General features: G+C 39.3%; 1 protein-coding gene across 2 annotated transcripts in view; it reads right to left on the bottom strand.

Moving 5' to 3' along the window:
• The window catches only part of GRID1 (glutamate ionotropic receptor delta type subunit 1), a 1444362-nt gene that overhangs the window by 718897 nt on the left and 709276 nt on the right, over positions 1–16189 (bottom strand). For both annotated transcript variants that reach the window (XM_063958815.1, XM_063958816.1), the window contains exon 4: positions 6773–6978. In XM_063958815.1, coding sequence (XP_063814885.1) covers positions 6773–6978 — 206 coding nt within the window. The remainder of the gene's footprint in view (positions 1–6772; positions 6979–16189) is intronic.

The following is a 16189-nucleotide window of genomic DNA, read 5'->3' on the forward strand; positions in this document are numbered from 1 at the left end:
TGTGTTTCAGCCAGATTTATATTTTGTCTTGTGAGCTTTGCACAAATGTGACTACATATGACAAACTAAACAATCTAAAGCTAAATGAAATGATTTTACTGAAGCATGCAGTCAGCTGCACAAGCACCCTATAAAGGAGTCTTATATAACTGTATTGGTGAACATTCAGCACTAGGATGTCAGAAGTAACAAAGACTTTATTATAGCTTACAACTACTTAACAAAACATCAATACTCAAAACAATCTTTCAGGCAAAGCCACAAAAACTACTTCGAGGACACCTTAACTTTAAAGGACAACAACAAAAAGTCTAGGTATATATTTGGCAGGGCTGGGATTTTATTCTTTGAAAAGATACCTGAGAGTCATATGTCAGTTCCTGGCCACTGAATTGAATGCTTTCATCATATAACCATTGCTTTTACTAACCACCCTGCTGCTTTTAAGCCAATTTGCCGAGTAAATGTTACTATATAATACTTTGTGGTTGTCCAACAAAAGAGAAGCTGGCATCAATGTCATTGACTTGTTGCCACATGAACAAACACAGCATTACCGTGTGCATCACGGTGCGCATAAAGTCTGTCTCACTTTGAAGTACAATACAGTAATAGTTCTCAATTCAAGCATGCAATGCAACTCAGCAAAACACCTTGTAGGTTCCTAGCAAATTGCTATGTCAGCAGTGAAAGGAATTTATGGAACAGCACTGTGTGAAAAATACAGTCAAATAGCATAAGTTTTATGATTAATTGAGTCCTAAACCATTACAGTAAATGACTGGGCGTATTGATCCAGTGACTGTGCGGTCTGATTATAAGTAAACATATGGATGGGAGGAGGGGGTGTCCTTATTTGAACTCTCATTATGGCTGATGTCAAAAATGCAAACCATACCAGGAATACTCTCCATTGTTAGTTATTACATTTGCAAAACACCCTACAGAGCTATTGGACACATATAACACTGTTCAATACACTCTATTTAGAGATGGAGACATGATGTAAATCACGATTCATGGCATCGCAGAGCAGGAGCTCATTCTGGAAAGGGGGCTTACTCCGCCAGAGTCCATATTCTGGGAGAGTAGGCAAGTCAATGGTGTCACAAGGGTGGGGGTAGAGGGGCGACCTGCACCCGGGTGTTACCAGACGAGTGGTGACAGCAAAATGCTGTCTCCTTCTCAGTGACGCAGTACCGCCATACTTGCAGCACTGGGTTATAAATAGATAAAAAATAAAAATCAGATTGCACTCCATAAAATGATAACACACAACAGCAGCAACGTAGAGACATATTAAACCTGTTTTGGAAAATAAGCTAAAATTATCTAATTATCATTAATGCAAATATCTAATAAGCCTGTCGTGTGATTGGATAAACATCTGAATAACATCATATAGGCATTTAGGGTTATGTTTATGAATCATCCTAATCCTTTTAAGTGTGGTAATTTACCGCACGGTAATAACGGGCTTTTTTGCCCGATAACGTTATCTGGCTATCCAATTACAGCCTGTTTTTACAGTGCGTTAAATCACCAGTTATCAGCCGATAACACATGGGCTCCATGATATCATCGCGGACCCATGTGTTTGCATCCGATATTGGGTCTCCTGTGGCTGCTTATCAGGGATTCTGCTTTGCTTGCTGAAGGTACACAAATTAGGGAATCCTTTCCACCGCAGCTAATAGGATACTGTCAAAAGTACCAACTAACCAGCTCAAAACTCATTTTTCAAACCCAGCCTGCAACATGGCAGTTGGGAGCTGTTTGGCTGGTACTTTATCTCTCTCCACTTTACCCTTATCCAAGGCTTAGTAATAAGACCCCTAAGAACTGTAAATTACTGAAAAGTTTTTGCTTTGCACACCATTCTCTGTAAACTCTAGATACTGTTGTGCATTAAAACCCCAAGAGATAAGCAGTTTTGGAGATACTATCATCATTCTACAGTCAAAGGACCAAATATCTGAGGCCGTATTAACCCCCTTTTTTTAGAATTTTGGCCCCAAAAAGTGGTCATTACCACTTCTGCAAAATGTATCAAAGGCATCATGGTGGAGAAATCAATGAATTCTCAAACATTACCATAGCCAGCCAGGGGTGAAACTAGGTTTCATGTCACCTGGGACAAAGTCTAAATCCCCCCCCCCCCCCGCCTACATATCACATAGTGGTCACCCTATATAAAATATAATAAATAGAGCATCACATTAATCGCAATAAAATGCAGAGAACATCAGTGGCTGCAATACAATATGTAAAGCAACAATTACCATATAATACAGAGACATGTAACCACCATACTACGCAGAGAGTATTTTGGATCGCCATACACTATAATTTCCTCATCAATTGTTAATCCTTCCTCAAAAAAGTATGGAACTTTAGCATCATCATAAAAACAATATTCAATGTGATTAATATAATTAGACTGTTTACAATAATTACAAAAATAATCCCTATTATTAATTAGCCTCATTATTATTATATAATTCCATTTATGGACATTAACCAACTAGTCATGTGCCTCAGGGCTGGATTCATGACTTATATAGTGGAAGTATAATCTAGAAATTAGCCTTTAATTATTTTAATGTATCCTCTCCATTCTAGTTGTTGGGAAACACTGGTGGGACAATGGAGTTCATTCCGAGTTGTTCACTCGCTAGCTGCTTTTAGCAGCAGTGCACACGCTAGGACGCCACCCTCTGGGAGTGTATCTTATCTTAACAGAATTGCGAATGAAAGATTAGCAGAATTGCAATTAAATAATTCTTAGCAGTTTCTGAGTAGCTCGAGACTTACTCCTACACTGCGATCAGCTCAGCCCATTTCGTTCCTGGTTTGACGTCACAAACACGCCCTGCTTTTGGCCAGCCACTCCCCCGTTTCTCCAGGCACTCCCGCGTTTTATCCTGGCACACCTGCGTTTTTCCACACACTCCCAGAAAACGGTCAGTTTCCGCCCAGAAACACCCACTTCCTGTCAATCACACTCTGATCACTTCAACGATGGAAATTCTTCGTTCGGACGTGAGTAAATCTACTAAGTTTTGTGCTAAAATACTTAGCGCATGCGCACTGCGTACCATGCGCATGCACATTTTTGCCTTAATCGCTCAGTTGCGAAAATCAGCTATGAGCGAACAACTCGGAATGACCCCCAATATTATTAGTTTTCCCCACTGTTTAAGCATTGCCAAGCTTAGCATCTCACTCAAGATGGTCATACACTAGAATAACTTTTATCTGATCATCCAACTAGTTGATTGGTTGGGTTAAAAATTTGGTAACGTATGGGAACAAATCACAGTCAGCAATTTGCTCCCAAATGTCAGAAAACAGGTGATATGGTTGTTCGGTCACGTATAGTACAGTAGGCTAAATTTATTTGATATAAGCAAATTTTCTAATTGGCAGTTTTTGTCTGTTTCTGGTGTTTGGGAGCAATGGCTGATTGTCATTTGCTCCCATACATTATCGGATTTTCATCCCAACCAACCAATTAGTTGGATAGAAGTTGGTCTAGTGTATGGCCAGCTTTAGTTAGTAAGGGAAATTTGATTCATTAGTCAGATTTCCTGATAAAGTAAAACAAATTAGGTGTCTTTTTGGACCCTCTACAAGTAAGGTAATTTTAAATCTAAAAGAGAAGAAATATTACTTTATCTCCAAAGTAAAAAACACAAAAATTTCTAAGGATCAATGGGCCCCACATCACTCAAGTGTTCAAAAAAGAAGATCTGTAATTCAGGAGTTTCACAAATAAAAAAAGAATTAGTCCTCATACTCATGGGCACCAATAAGGCATCACGGGATTAATGTTGCATACAGCAAATTGTATAGACACGATGAGCATGAAAAGGGTTCATTGAAAATCTTCTAAATGTTAACAGCATGTTAAAACAACCCATAGCATGCCGTACCACAGATGCCTTTTTTAGCGCCCATGAGTACGAGCTTAAATGATAGGCTTGCCGAAAATGCTCTACACACATCAATGGATTTAAACACACGAATCTGATCAGCAAGCGTAAAAACAAATAAACTCTACTCAAAGTTAATCTCTGTGCATCTTCCCTCTACTCTTTCAGGCTTTTGGCTCACCAGACAGTTATGATGTATACTTACTGTACTTTGTGATTACATTTTGGAACATTCACCTTTGAATTTTAAATGTAACTGCAATAAAATGTATTTTCATTATGTATTCAGTTAACGTGATATGCTGACATAAGTGGACAGTTCATTTTGGGGGGTTTTAGTTGCCATTTAAAAAGATAACAATATCATACCTCATAATAACGCTATGTGCACTCATTTGTATTAGCCAAAACAAAGATCCCTAATAATCCTGCAATGTCTTATCTCTTTCCTACTGTATAATTAGGGAGTCAAAGTTAAGTCAACAGAGCTTATTCACCATCATAATCAAATGAACCACACAAACTTGATTAAACCCTGCTCTGTCAGTCTGCAGGGAAAACGTATTATGTCGGAGATCAAAATATCGACACATGTTTGCAATGTCGACACAGTGATGTTGACATTTTGGGGGTCATTCCAACCTGATTGTAGCTGTGCTAAAGTTATAACAGCTACGATCACTGACACAGACATGCAGAGGGACGCCCAGCACAGGGCTAGTCCACCCCGCATGTCTGGCCCAGCCCCACTGCACAAGTACAAAAGCGATGCACAGCGGCGATGCTTTTGTACTTGTAGAGTAACTCCCAGCCAGAGCAGCTCCTGCGTCTACCAGAAGTTACTTGTCACTGTGTTGGGGTCGCAGCGGCTGCATGTGACGTCACGCTGCCGCTGCGCCCATTCCCCCCGCACGGTCTGGCTACGCCTGCATTGGCCAGACCACACCCCGAAAATGGCGGCCATATGCCGCTGTGCCGCCCTCTCCCACCCAGCGACTTCCTCTGCCTGTCAATCAGGCAGAGGCGATCGCTAGGCAACGACTGCCATCGACCGTCTGGCATGCACTGGCGCACTTCGTTGCCAGCGCATGTGCAGTTCTGACCCGATCGCACCACTGCAATAAACTGCAGCGTGCGATCGGGTCGGAATGACACCCTTTAACCACAATTGACATCATAACATTCAACATTCTGGTGTCAACGTAGTTAGTGTACTGTGGCCCTCATTCCGAGTTGTTCGCTCGCTAGCTGCTTTTAGCAGCATTGCACACACTAAGCCACCGCCCTCTGGGAGTGTATCTTAGCTTAGCAGAATTGCGAATGAAAGATTCTCAAAATTGCGAATAGAAATGTCTTAGCAGTTTCTGAGTAGCTCGACACTTACTCTGCCACTGCGATCAGTTCAGTCAGTTTCGTTCCTGGTTTGACGTCACAAACACACCCAGCGTTCGCCCAGACACTCCCCCGTTTCTCCAGCCACTCCCGCGTTTTTCCCAGAAACTGCAACGTTTTTTCACACACTCCCATAAAACGGTCAGTTTCCACCCAGAAACACCCATTTCCTGTCAATCACACTCCGATCACCAGAACGAAGAAAAAACCTCGTAATGCTTTGAGTAAAATACCAAACTTCTTAGCAAATTTACTTGACGCAGCCGCAGTGCGAACATTGCGCATGCGCAGTTAGCGGAAAATCGCACCGATGCAAAGAAAAATAACGAGCGAACAACTCGGAATGAGGGCCTGTATACAGTCTGCGGGTGTTGTAAAAATATTAAAATTACTGCTCTCCTCTTGATAAATTCAACAGTCATCAATAAGTAGAATTTAAATACTGTTGAATTTAGCTCAAATGTATTAACCTGAATTCACATTATTATACAGAATATACTATGGGTTTTAACTGCTGTAACTGGGAATTGATTGGATTCTCTCCACTTTATAATCACAAGGCATAAAATACAATGTGACAAAATGACAACATCTTTCTGGAAGGATCAATTGATATAATCGTATGCCCACACGAAGATGTTCCAACTTCTGTATAATGCCTGCGTTCTAGCATTCTTGCTTCAGAGCCCTCATCATTTTGGACTGTGCATTTCAACTGTTTGTTTTTTGACCTTGAAAATAAATAAATGTCTTCATTGATAAAGCGGATGGTCTTTCTGCTCCATTGCATCGATGTAGTAAAACTCTGTCAGAAGCTTTTGATAGAAAAGACATTAGGATACTGTCACTGGTAGAATGACAGACTTTATGCAGTCCTGAGGTCATCTTACTCTGAAATTCTCAATTTCGTTCTGTCTGGCCAGGACAAAGTTATGTTTTGTTGCTTTATTATTTTTATTTTAGTTACCTGTAGAAATGTGTTTTACCAACCACTTTGTATAGCTGTTGTTTTACCACAAACAGTGCTGCCAACAGTGGAAGGAGGAGCAGTACCATTTTTCCCAGGCCCAGGTCTGATGGAGGGGCCCTGAGTGGGCCCATGACCACATCCCCCCCCCCATTTGTCTTCCCTGGCAGCAGCAGCAGCTGCAGCTTTTCTCCTCAGCCCAGTACATGCTGCTGTGTGCTGGGCTGTAGTGTGGCCAGGGAGGCACTTAAAGTACTGTTTTTTCTGCATGGTCACGCCTCTTGTGATTAGGCCATGCTCCATGAAAAGTATCTGGGCCTGGCAAGGCTCTCTACTGCCCTGACAAAACAATAACACTCATAAACTAAAAGATGTCAGAAACATTATTAGTTCATACTAAAAACAAAAACTGTTATTTGACACGCTAAACTGCTATAAAAACCATACATTTAGTTAGCAAAGCAAAATGTTTACTGACCTCATTGATGAAATTTTGTGCCCCTCTCGGACTTAGAAGCAAAATTGCCCTGCGTAAAGTATCTCTGTACCGGTTCAGCTCTTCTGTTTTCATGGAGGTAAAAAGGCTGGCGAACACTCTGCTGATATTTCTGTCCACTTTCTGCAATGACACATCGAGCCCTAATCTTGATGCCTGGTCTAGAAATCCCTGCAATCCCCGGATATCTGCAACAGAAAACATTTGCAAATTATACTGGATTATCATACTTAATAATTTATTGATATTTTATTACATTTACCAAAAATAGTCAGTAGTAGTCATTCTTTGTTATGGTCCTCCAATATCTAAAACATAGTGTAACTAGTCTGTTCATGTGTATGTGAATGCATATATTACATACAGTACACATATATACACACACAATTATAAAGTATATATACGCAGACCGCAAACACACTAATGGATGATTGTGCAAGTGTGAATCATACACAGTGAAACTGGAATATGGTCCAGTGGTCATATCAGAATATTGAGGATGCAGATCATTAAATATTTAACATGTATAGAACTCATCTGGTCAGCAGGAAAGTTTGCCAAGAAGCTGTGATTTTCAAATGTAGGTAGCTAAGAATTCAAGGATGGAAGATCTGTTTTATTAATAATCATACGCATCCATGGCAAAAGCTATAGGAATTTATCACAAGTAAGATTAGAGAAAGTAAGTCTAAATATTGTGCAAGCATTAAAAAAAATTACCAGACTTTTTGAATGCCAGCAAATGAAAAATACCATACAAGGAATCAGAAAGATCCTCAACTAGCTCTCTAGATAAAAATAGATGTGTATGCAGCTCAGGAGAATAGGAACTTCCAAAATAGTGCAAACCCTAAATAACTGAGGGCTCTAATTTCAGGGTAATCCTAGTAAAGTTGATGGGTTTTTTTTTTTAATGGGGGTGCAATAATTACTCATTTTCATGAGATATCAAATAATAGAGATATCATACAATATTATACATTTATTTAGAACCTAGGGGGAGATTCAATTACCCATAAGGTTTAACTTGGATTTTATGGGTTAACACATGGATTTACCACACAGGGAAATTGCCTAATAAGTGAGCCCCAGGCATTAAACCCAGACCTTGAGTCACACGGTAAACACTGCAACTAATTGAATCTGCCCTATATAGGCATATTCAATTATCAGATAATTGCCACGTCAGACCAATTCAAGTAGTGAGGATTACCCCATGCATGGATCCCAGATGGGAGACTATACCTTGCAGCTCACAACGTAGTCTGTGAGAATATGACACAATAACAGGTTCAAGCACAAGGAAAACCCATTGATTCGCAGTTTATGTGGAATCAATTGTGGGCACTGGAAAAAGGCTACTTAACTGAATAGCCTTTGCCTGTGGCACTATTTCAACGGCAACCCTGTGGCTAATTGAATATGTCTGATAGTGTAACTTTATGACAGATAGGATTATTTTTTATCATACAGTACATGTTTCATACAGTATATGGGGTGTATTCAAGTCATGTCAGATCCTTTCCGATGGAAAGAATCCGACATGTGAGTATTCAATGCCCGGCCAAACCCGACACGTTTGGCCCATTCCCGACAATGGCAATCCAACTTTTTTTAAAGTCGAAATTACATTGTCGGAAAGGGTGCTAAAACCTGTCAGGTTTGGACACGCTTCCGACAATAAATGTGGATTGACGGCTTAAGCCGCCGATCCATGTGCTTTTCGACAGAAAAAATGGGGCCACATTGAATAGGTCGGAACCCCTTCCAACCTAAAAAAGTCAGAAAGTGCCGTCTTTCCGACAAGACAACAGTTTCCGACTTCAATTGAATACCCTCCTATGTTTCACTCTATATCAGTTCAATTTAATAAATAGCCCAGCAATAACAGCATATATAAAAAGTACAATTCTTGTTCTGCGTATTGTTATTTTATGTAATATGTTTATAGTATGAGTATCTAGCATTAGTTTATTTGTTCATGTTTTGATTGAATAACTTAACTGTATTTATGAATTATGTACTATTATGGTTTTACTATATAGAAATGGGTTCCACAGGTTACACTGCTAAATTAATTCTGGGCTTCAACGGCAGTGCCAAAAACATGAGGCAGACTGTTAACTTTTCAAGAACGGTGAAATGTATTTGTTAATTTGTAACATAGGCGACTGTTTTTACATCTTATCATTTATTAGTATTTTGTAAACTACAAAAGTAATGTTTAATTCAATAAGTATTGCTTGTAAAAAATATATAGACCGTCAGTAACGTAAATGCAATATTTACATTTTATAATTTATTGTTATTCTATTTTTTCGTAGCTATACTGTATGCTGTATGATTATACCATTTTCCAGTATTATGTACCATTAGCAATATAATATATAATTCAGATAAGAAGATTCAGAAACTGCTATTTATTATTAGAAAAACATGACAAGAGGTCAAATGTATTGCCATCCTAACAGCTGTCTGTATACATGAAGATATTCCTAATATTTATTTACCACAATAGAATATTACAGAACAGTTTAGATAGCAGGATATTCAAAGTTCCAATACAAATTAAAATTAACCACATAGCCCTGACAGGGTGACACTGTTAAATACCAACATTTAAGTGGATTTAAATCCTGAAAACATGACTGAAACTTGGACAATCGTACATCAAGTTTATTACAAAAAGGATCGTTAACGCTTCCCAATGAAAACCATCTGCTAATGACAGAAAAGAATTATACAAGGCTGATTACAAATGCTAATTGTGTAACAAATATGCAGTGTTGCAGGTTAGTTATAATTATACTTTATGCATAGATGCAGCATATGACAATGTTATTTGTAATGCAGTTAGGTTTTTCTGGATAAGCTAAATTTCATATAACAGCCCCCGCCTAGCTTACATAAAGCTGAACATGTTACACACATCTGGGGAGAAGACTGTCAGAATATGAGCAGGGAGTTCAGGAACACTGGTACATTTATTTGACTGGCCTGTCCCATGCATTATTTGAAGGTAAAATGATTATACTTATGTTGGCTTAAGTTATTTTACCTATTTGTTAAATGCCTGGACAAGATTTAAAAGGCTTTTAGCTATGTCTCAGAAACAAATATGCATAGCTAATACTCAATTTTCACTTTGATTCAAGATACAGTACATAGGGCCTGATTCAAATGTGCATGCAATGCAGATGTTTGCGGATATGAGTGATTTTTTTTGCACTTTGCATGTGTCAGGTTTGATCACCAATGGCAGTCACAGTGAGGATTTGGATGCAGAGTGATTGACAGTCAGTGAGCTGTTATGGGAGGTAACAGGGGGTGGTGAGTCAAATGCAGATGTATTGCGACTATTTCAGGGGTCTGTCCAAGCCTGAGACTGCATCTGTGTATGCAGTTACAGTGGCTCGATGGCTGACTTCCATCTGACAAGTGGCGGATTAGAGACAACGCCAGTAGGCATCTTTTCAAATCCCCATGGCTGCGACATTAGCATATATTCACAGATCCACTGCATACAAAATTGCAGTCAGGGCGGGATTTGCATGCACCTTAGGTTGAAACCTTTTTGTGTAACTTTAGGAAAGAAGACTTTCCTGTTTTTTGTCTAGGACATTGATCATTTGTCAGAGCCCCAATATTAGGAGGCTTTCTAGTTCATTTCAGTATAATTCTATATGTAAGTTTAGCTTTTAAAATACTGATGAACATATTAGATTTGGCACATATACACATGGTGCGATTTGAACAACCTATATGGACTATATAGTCCATACCGATAGAAAACATAGTACATACCGCTCACGATGGGTTGGTATCGCAAGAAAAAATATACTGTGCAGGCAAGTCAGTTTTGACTAGAAAGTGTACAATCTAGTTTATAGTCAAATTTGTACATTGCCAAAATTGCACCGTATCAGTGGAACCGGGGAGTTCAAGGGAAATCGCAAAATCGGCCTTTAGGCAGAATCACACGCGTGTATGCACCTCTAGTAACTTCTACAGTATAGTATTTGCAAACATTTCAAGGTTTGATAAATAGTAAATAATTTGACATAGGCATTTTCTATCCAGGGAGATGTAAGAGCCACTCCGAGGGCACCCATGGTGTACAACTTCTGCATAGGGTCCCCAACCAGCTATTGCTGCACTCCAACATTAGCCAGTGCCCACCCAATTGCTCGATGGCCCTGTTTATTTCTATACATCATAATTCTATTGATGAGAATTGCAGACATCCTCTTTAAGTCAGAAGCCATATTATATTTTCCAGCAATATCAAGGGCACATGAACTACATCTATTAACCAAAATAATTCCCCCTTTAAATCAATTTGCTTTTTTTTTTTAAAGGGCGGGATGTAATAGGGTCTGAATTCACCTGATATGCGGACCCTATTACATCCCTCCCAATATCTCTAACACCAACTACTTTATTCATGGTGTGCTAATGTAATTGCTTAATGCAAGGGACAAATGTGCGTGGGCCAGGTCTGTTATACTGTTATAACCTGTGAGGACAATAACATATTAGCAGAGTCTATGGTGTTGATAGGCATCCACTTGGCAGACGCAGGATAACACTGGATTAATGCAGGTATGAACATATAACTGGTACAAACAGATCCATCCAGGAGCTTATGGGGATAATGCAAGTAGTGTGTCTCTTGGGGTAGCCCACACCTGTACTATACATTCAGTGGTGGCAGTGGCCCTTTTAGAGTGAGCAGATGATACAGCAGGCACTTATGGTACCTCCACAGTATGGTCCAGTATCCGGTGAAGAGAGACACTCAGGGGCACGTCCTGTCTCAACTGAAGATGGAAAGAGACAATGTCCAGAAAGGCCACGCATGAGCAGTAATGAACTTGGATGCTGGTCACACTGTAATGTCAGCACACCTCCATCTAGGTACAGAGTCTGGACCCAGCAATAGTGCGAGATACAGCACAGGGCACATGCCCCTCCTATTGCAAGATACATTATTAATTGCAACCATGTTAATTCTTTGCACATCAAACATCAAAGGTCCACAATCAGAAGAAGAAATTGATTTTTTTTCATTATATGCCCACTGCTTCAGAGTCAGGGCAAAATATATTCTTGCTCCAAGACTGGTTTTCAATGTGGAAATGAGTCATGTTGGAAAGCTTTATTAACACAGCACTGATTAGCAGCTGATTAACTTGGCACACAGGATTGCAGTGGGAACACACATGTGCAAGCATGGAGTATTAGTTCACTATAAAAGTAGGGTTGACAAGCATGGAACACGAAAACAATATTCAATCCCAAGACTACAGTCATGCTTCGGAAAACTATTTCACAAGGTCCAGAGTTCAGTAAGTAAAGGCAGAATTTCTAAATTGTTTTAAAAGCCTCTTTATACTTGCTCCAAACAACATTCTGAGGCTTGGCAGGTACTTGAGAAATCTCAAGTAATATACTGGAAAAGCAGTGTGCAATATTATTGATTTAATGATCTACTGGATACACAGGAAGGATGCATTTAAATGTTCAACAAATAACATTGGCTAGGACAAAAGGTCAATATAATGTACAGTTGCAGTAGGCCTACTAGTAATTTACAATGTCATGTTCCTTGACAATAAAAGCTATTTTTTTCAGATATATTGTATTTAATAAAAAAACAAGAATTTACTTAAGTAAATTAAAAAGAAATCCTTAAAGCTAAACAGAAAACAAAAAATAATTAATGATCAAAGTCATGATTTGAACATATAATTTGAAAGGGATACATAAGACAATGTTAAGCTGGATACACACCGGACAGTTACTGTATGTTGGTGGACAGGCCATCCGAGCAGCCGATCAAGGTAAGTGTACATACTTACCAATTGGCTGCTCGATATGTTGGTCCTTGTCATGCAGATAGTCAAGCATTTGAATTTGCCTGCCCAGCTGTGACATTGGCCCCCACACCAAGTGTACTGGTGGTCAGCGGACCACCCGTACAATCACAGCATAATGTTCTGATATATATGCAGATTTATGAGCCATCTGCTGTGCGACAGGGCTGACACGATATGTCTGTGAATGTCATTTACAGACATATTGCTGGTACACACCCGCTGACACCCTCACAATATTAGAGCTTGAGAACATACACTGAAACTAGAGGGAGACAGGTTCATGGGAAATTTAAGGAAAAATGACTTCACAGAAAGGATAGTGGATAAATGTAATGGCTTCACGTCAGAGGTGGTAGAGGCTAAGAAAGTAGAGAAATTTAAACATGCTTGGGATAGGTATATGAATATACTTACAAAGAACTAAGGGGTTTATTTACTAAGCCTTGTATGGAGTTAAAGTGGACGGAGATAAAGTACCAGCCTAACTACCATGTCACAGGCTGCATTTGAAAAATGGCAGTTAGGAGCCAATTGGTTGGTACTTTGGGGGTCATTCCGCTAGGTTTTTTAGATGCACTGCGATCAGATCAGAACTGCGCATGCATATGCACCGCAATGGGCAGGCGTGTTGTATGGCTACAAAGTGGATCGTTGCTGGGTGATGGATTGTATGAAGAATCCATTCACACAGCCGATTGCAAGGAGATTGACAGGAAGAAGGCATTTGTGGGTGTCAACTGACCGTTTTCTGGGAGTGTTTGGAAAAACGCAGGCGTGTCCAAGCGTTTGCAGGGCGGGTGTCTTATGTCAATTCCAGCGCCAGACAGACTGAAGTGATCGCAAAGGCTGAGTAAGTTCAGAGCTACTCAAAAACTGCACAAAATGTTTATGTACAGCTAGGCTGCACATGCAATTGCACACTTGCAAGGCTAAAATGCACTCCCCTGTGGGTGGCGACTATGCATTCGCATGGCTGCTAAAAAACAGCTAGCGAGCGATCAACTCGGAATGACCCCCTTTATATCCAGCAACTTTATCTCCATCAAGAGCTTAGTAAATAGACCTCTAAGTTTAAAAAATGGTTGAGATTATTTTAAGGATTAAAAACAGACAGACTAGATGGGCTAGTTGGTTCTTATCTGCCATCAAATTCTATGCCCCTGTATTTAATATATTGCCATTCAAATGAATGCCCGATATATCAGCCAGTGTGTATCGAGCATTAAGTTTATCCTAATTATGTTGACAAAGCTTTAGGAAGGCAAGCATTTTAACTCATAAAAATTTTGACATGAGGCTCTATAACAGAGAGACACGAGGTGGTGCTGTATCATAAGTTGTCACTGTTTAGTTCCTCTTCATAGTCACAGAAAAGTTTATCCCACAATATTAGCCTGTGTATTTGATGCTTGAACAGAGTAGTACAGTATAACAGTTGCACAGACATGGGTTCAGACATTTTAATACAAGAATATAAGCAATTCTTCAGTGGAATCTGCAAAGTGTATGTGAGTAACTCAGCACTGTATTTCAAAGGGAGTAAATAAAAAATAAGAAAACAAAATGAAAGCTGCTCAAAACTTAAGCAAGCAAGCCTAAAATTAATAATATTTATATTTGAAAATGTAAGTTTGACATGTTTCTATTTAGAGATAACTGTAGGCTGTAGCAGTCTGTGAGCAAATGAACTATCCAAATAGAGGGAGTGCTCAGAATGGAGTAACATTTTATGAGAGAACACAGAAGATACAGAATGAGAATAACTGACTATGTACTTATTTATGTGGATGATTTTATAGTCTATTTTTGAGTAACAAGGATATTCAATTGTAATGCTTCAAGCTTTAAACCAAGATTTTGAGACAAAAATAACAAGAAAACATTTCACATTACTTGGGTATTCAGTTTGATAGAAGAAAATGGAAGGTTCCTTCTTAATCAAAGACAAACAATAGGAGAAAAATAGATTTTTGGACATAAATCCAGAAAGCACTTTCATTGCAATTAAATACAAAATAAAATGATTCCAAGGTATTTAACTATCAGATAATTATGTATTATTTATTAACAGTTATTTATATAGCGCAAACGTATTCCGCAGCACTTTACAGAGAATATTTTACCATTCGCATCAGTCCTTGCGCCAGTGGAACTTACAATCTATATTCTCTACCACGTGTACACTCACACACATTCACGCTAGGGTTAACTTTGTTGGGAGTCAATTGACCTACCAGTATATTTTTGGATTGTGGGAGGAAACCTGAGTACCCAGAGGAAACCCACGCAAGTGTAGAATATACAAACTACACACAGTTAGGGCCATGTTTGGAATCGTACTCATGACCTCAGTGGTGTGAGGCAGTAATGCTTGTTAACTATTATACCATCTGTGCTGCCCAATCATATATACATAAAAGCAGAAAATCACTCTACAGTGCTATGGTTATCAGACTTCACATTACAACAGCAGTGTGATTCTTAAATAGAGGAGTCTCAAAGCCAGGCCAAATGGATTGGAATACTGTGAAAAGGGCTATACATTATTTAAGGTGAGCCAAGAACATTCAACTAAAATTTCTATCAATTGACAAATGCTACCAGACCCAATATGAATTAGGCAGGAGGCTCAACTGATAGAAAGTTGTTACTTATTTCTATTTTGTGAAGAATCAGACTGTTGACCAACAGTATCCCAAGGCTATAATGTGAATCACTTTCTTCAACAGGGGCAAATATGTAATTAAAATGCAGCTTTACCATATTTTAGACAGCATTCTTTCATGACAACCAAGGGTGTCTTTCACTGGCAGAGTTAGCCCAAGAACCAAACTCATTAACCACTTAACTGACAATTTTCTTCCCCAAAAACTGCCCATAATTTGCCTGGGGTTTTTATGAGTGAATTCTGCGAAAAACATGTATTTAATCTAATCCAAAATTATTTTATTTAAAAATAAAAATAATTTTTATATATCTGTAAAAAAAAAAAAATGCCCCCCCCCCCAAACATCGGAACATTGGATGGCACCACCATAACATCAAAAACATCGGAAACATTGCAACCATAGCAACTATGATTTTAATAGCCATTGCAGCCACCAGGTACACATGGGGGGCCTAGGTGGGTGGGGGCAATTTACACTTCCCCAGCAGCTGTTATTTTCATCAGCCACAGAGGGTCCTGCTGTGCTGACCGATCAGTAGTGATCGACAGCATGGCAAACAATGGAGGAAGGTACAGGGAGGCCGAAAGCTGCAGCTGTGGGAAGTTTCCCTTCCCTGCAGTTGGACATGCTGTTTATCTGAATGGTCGCATCCGGAGCAATTAGGTCAGATAAAGCACTTGCTGGTGTGGTCGCATCTTATGCGACCATGCCAGGCAAGTGGTGAATGAGAATTATGATTTATTTAGATATCTATGATTACAAAGTATTTATTTTCAAGCACTGCCCAGCAAATTGACATTATTGTAATCAGGGCCATAACTAGATGTGGGCGGATGGTGCTTAGCTCACAG

Source organism: Pseudophryne corroboree, chromosome 3 (assembly GCF_028390025.1).
Source record: "Pseudophryne corroboree isolate aPseCor3 chromosome 3, aPseCor3.hap2, whole genome shotgun sequence".
Taxonomy (NCBI): Eukaryota; Metazoa; Chordata; class Amphibia; order Anura; family Myobatrachidae; genus Pseudophryne; species Pseudophryne corroboree.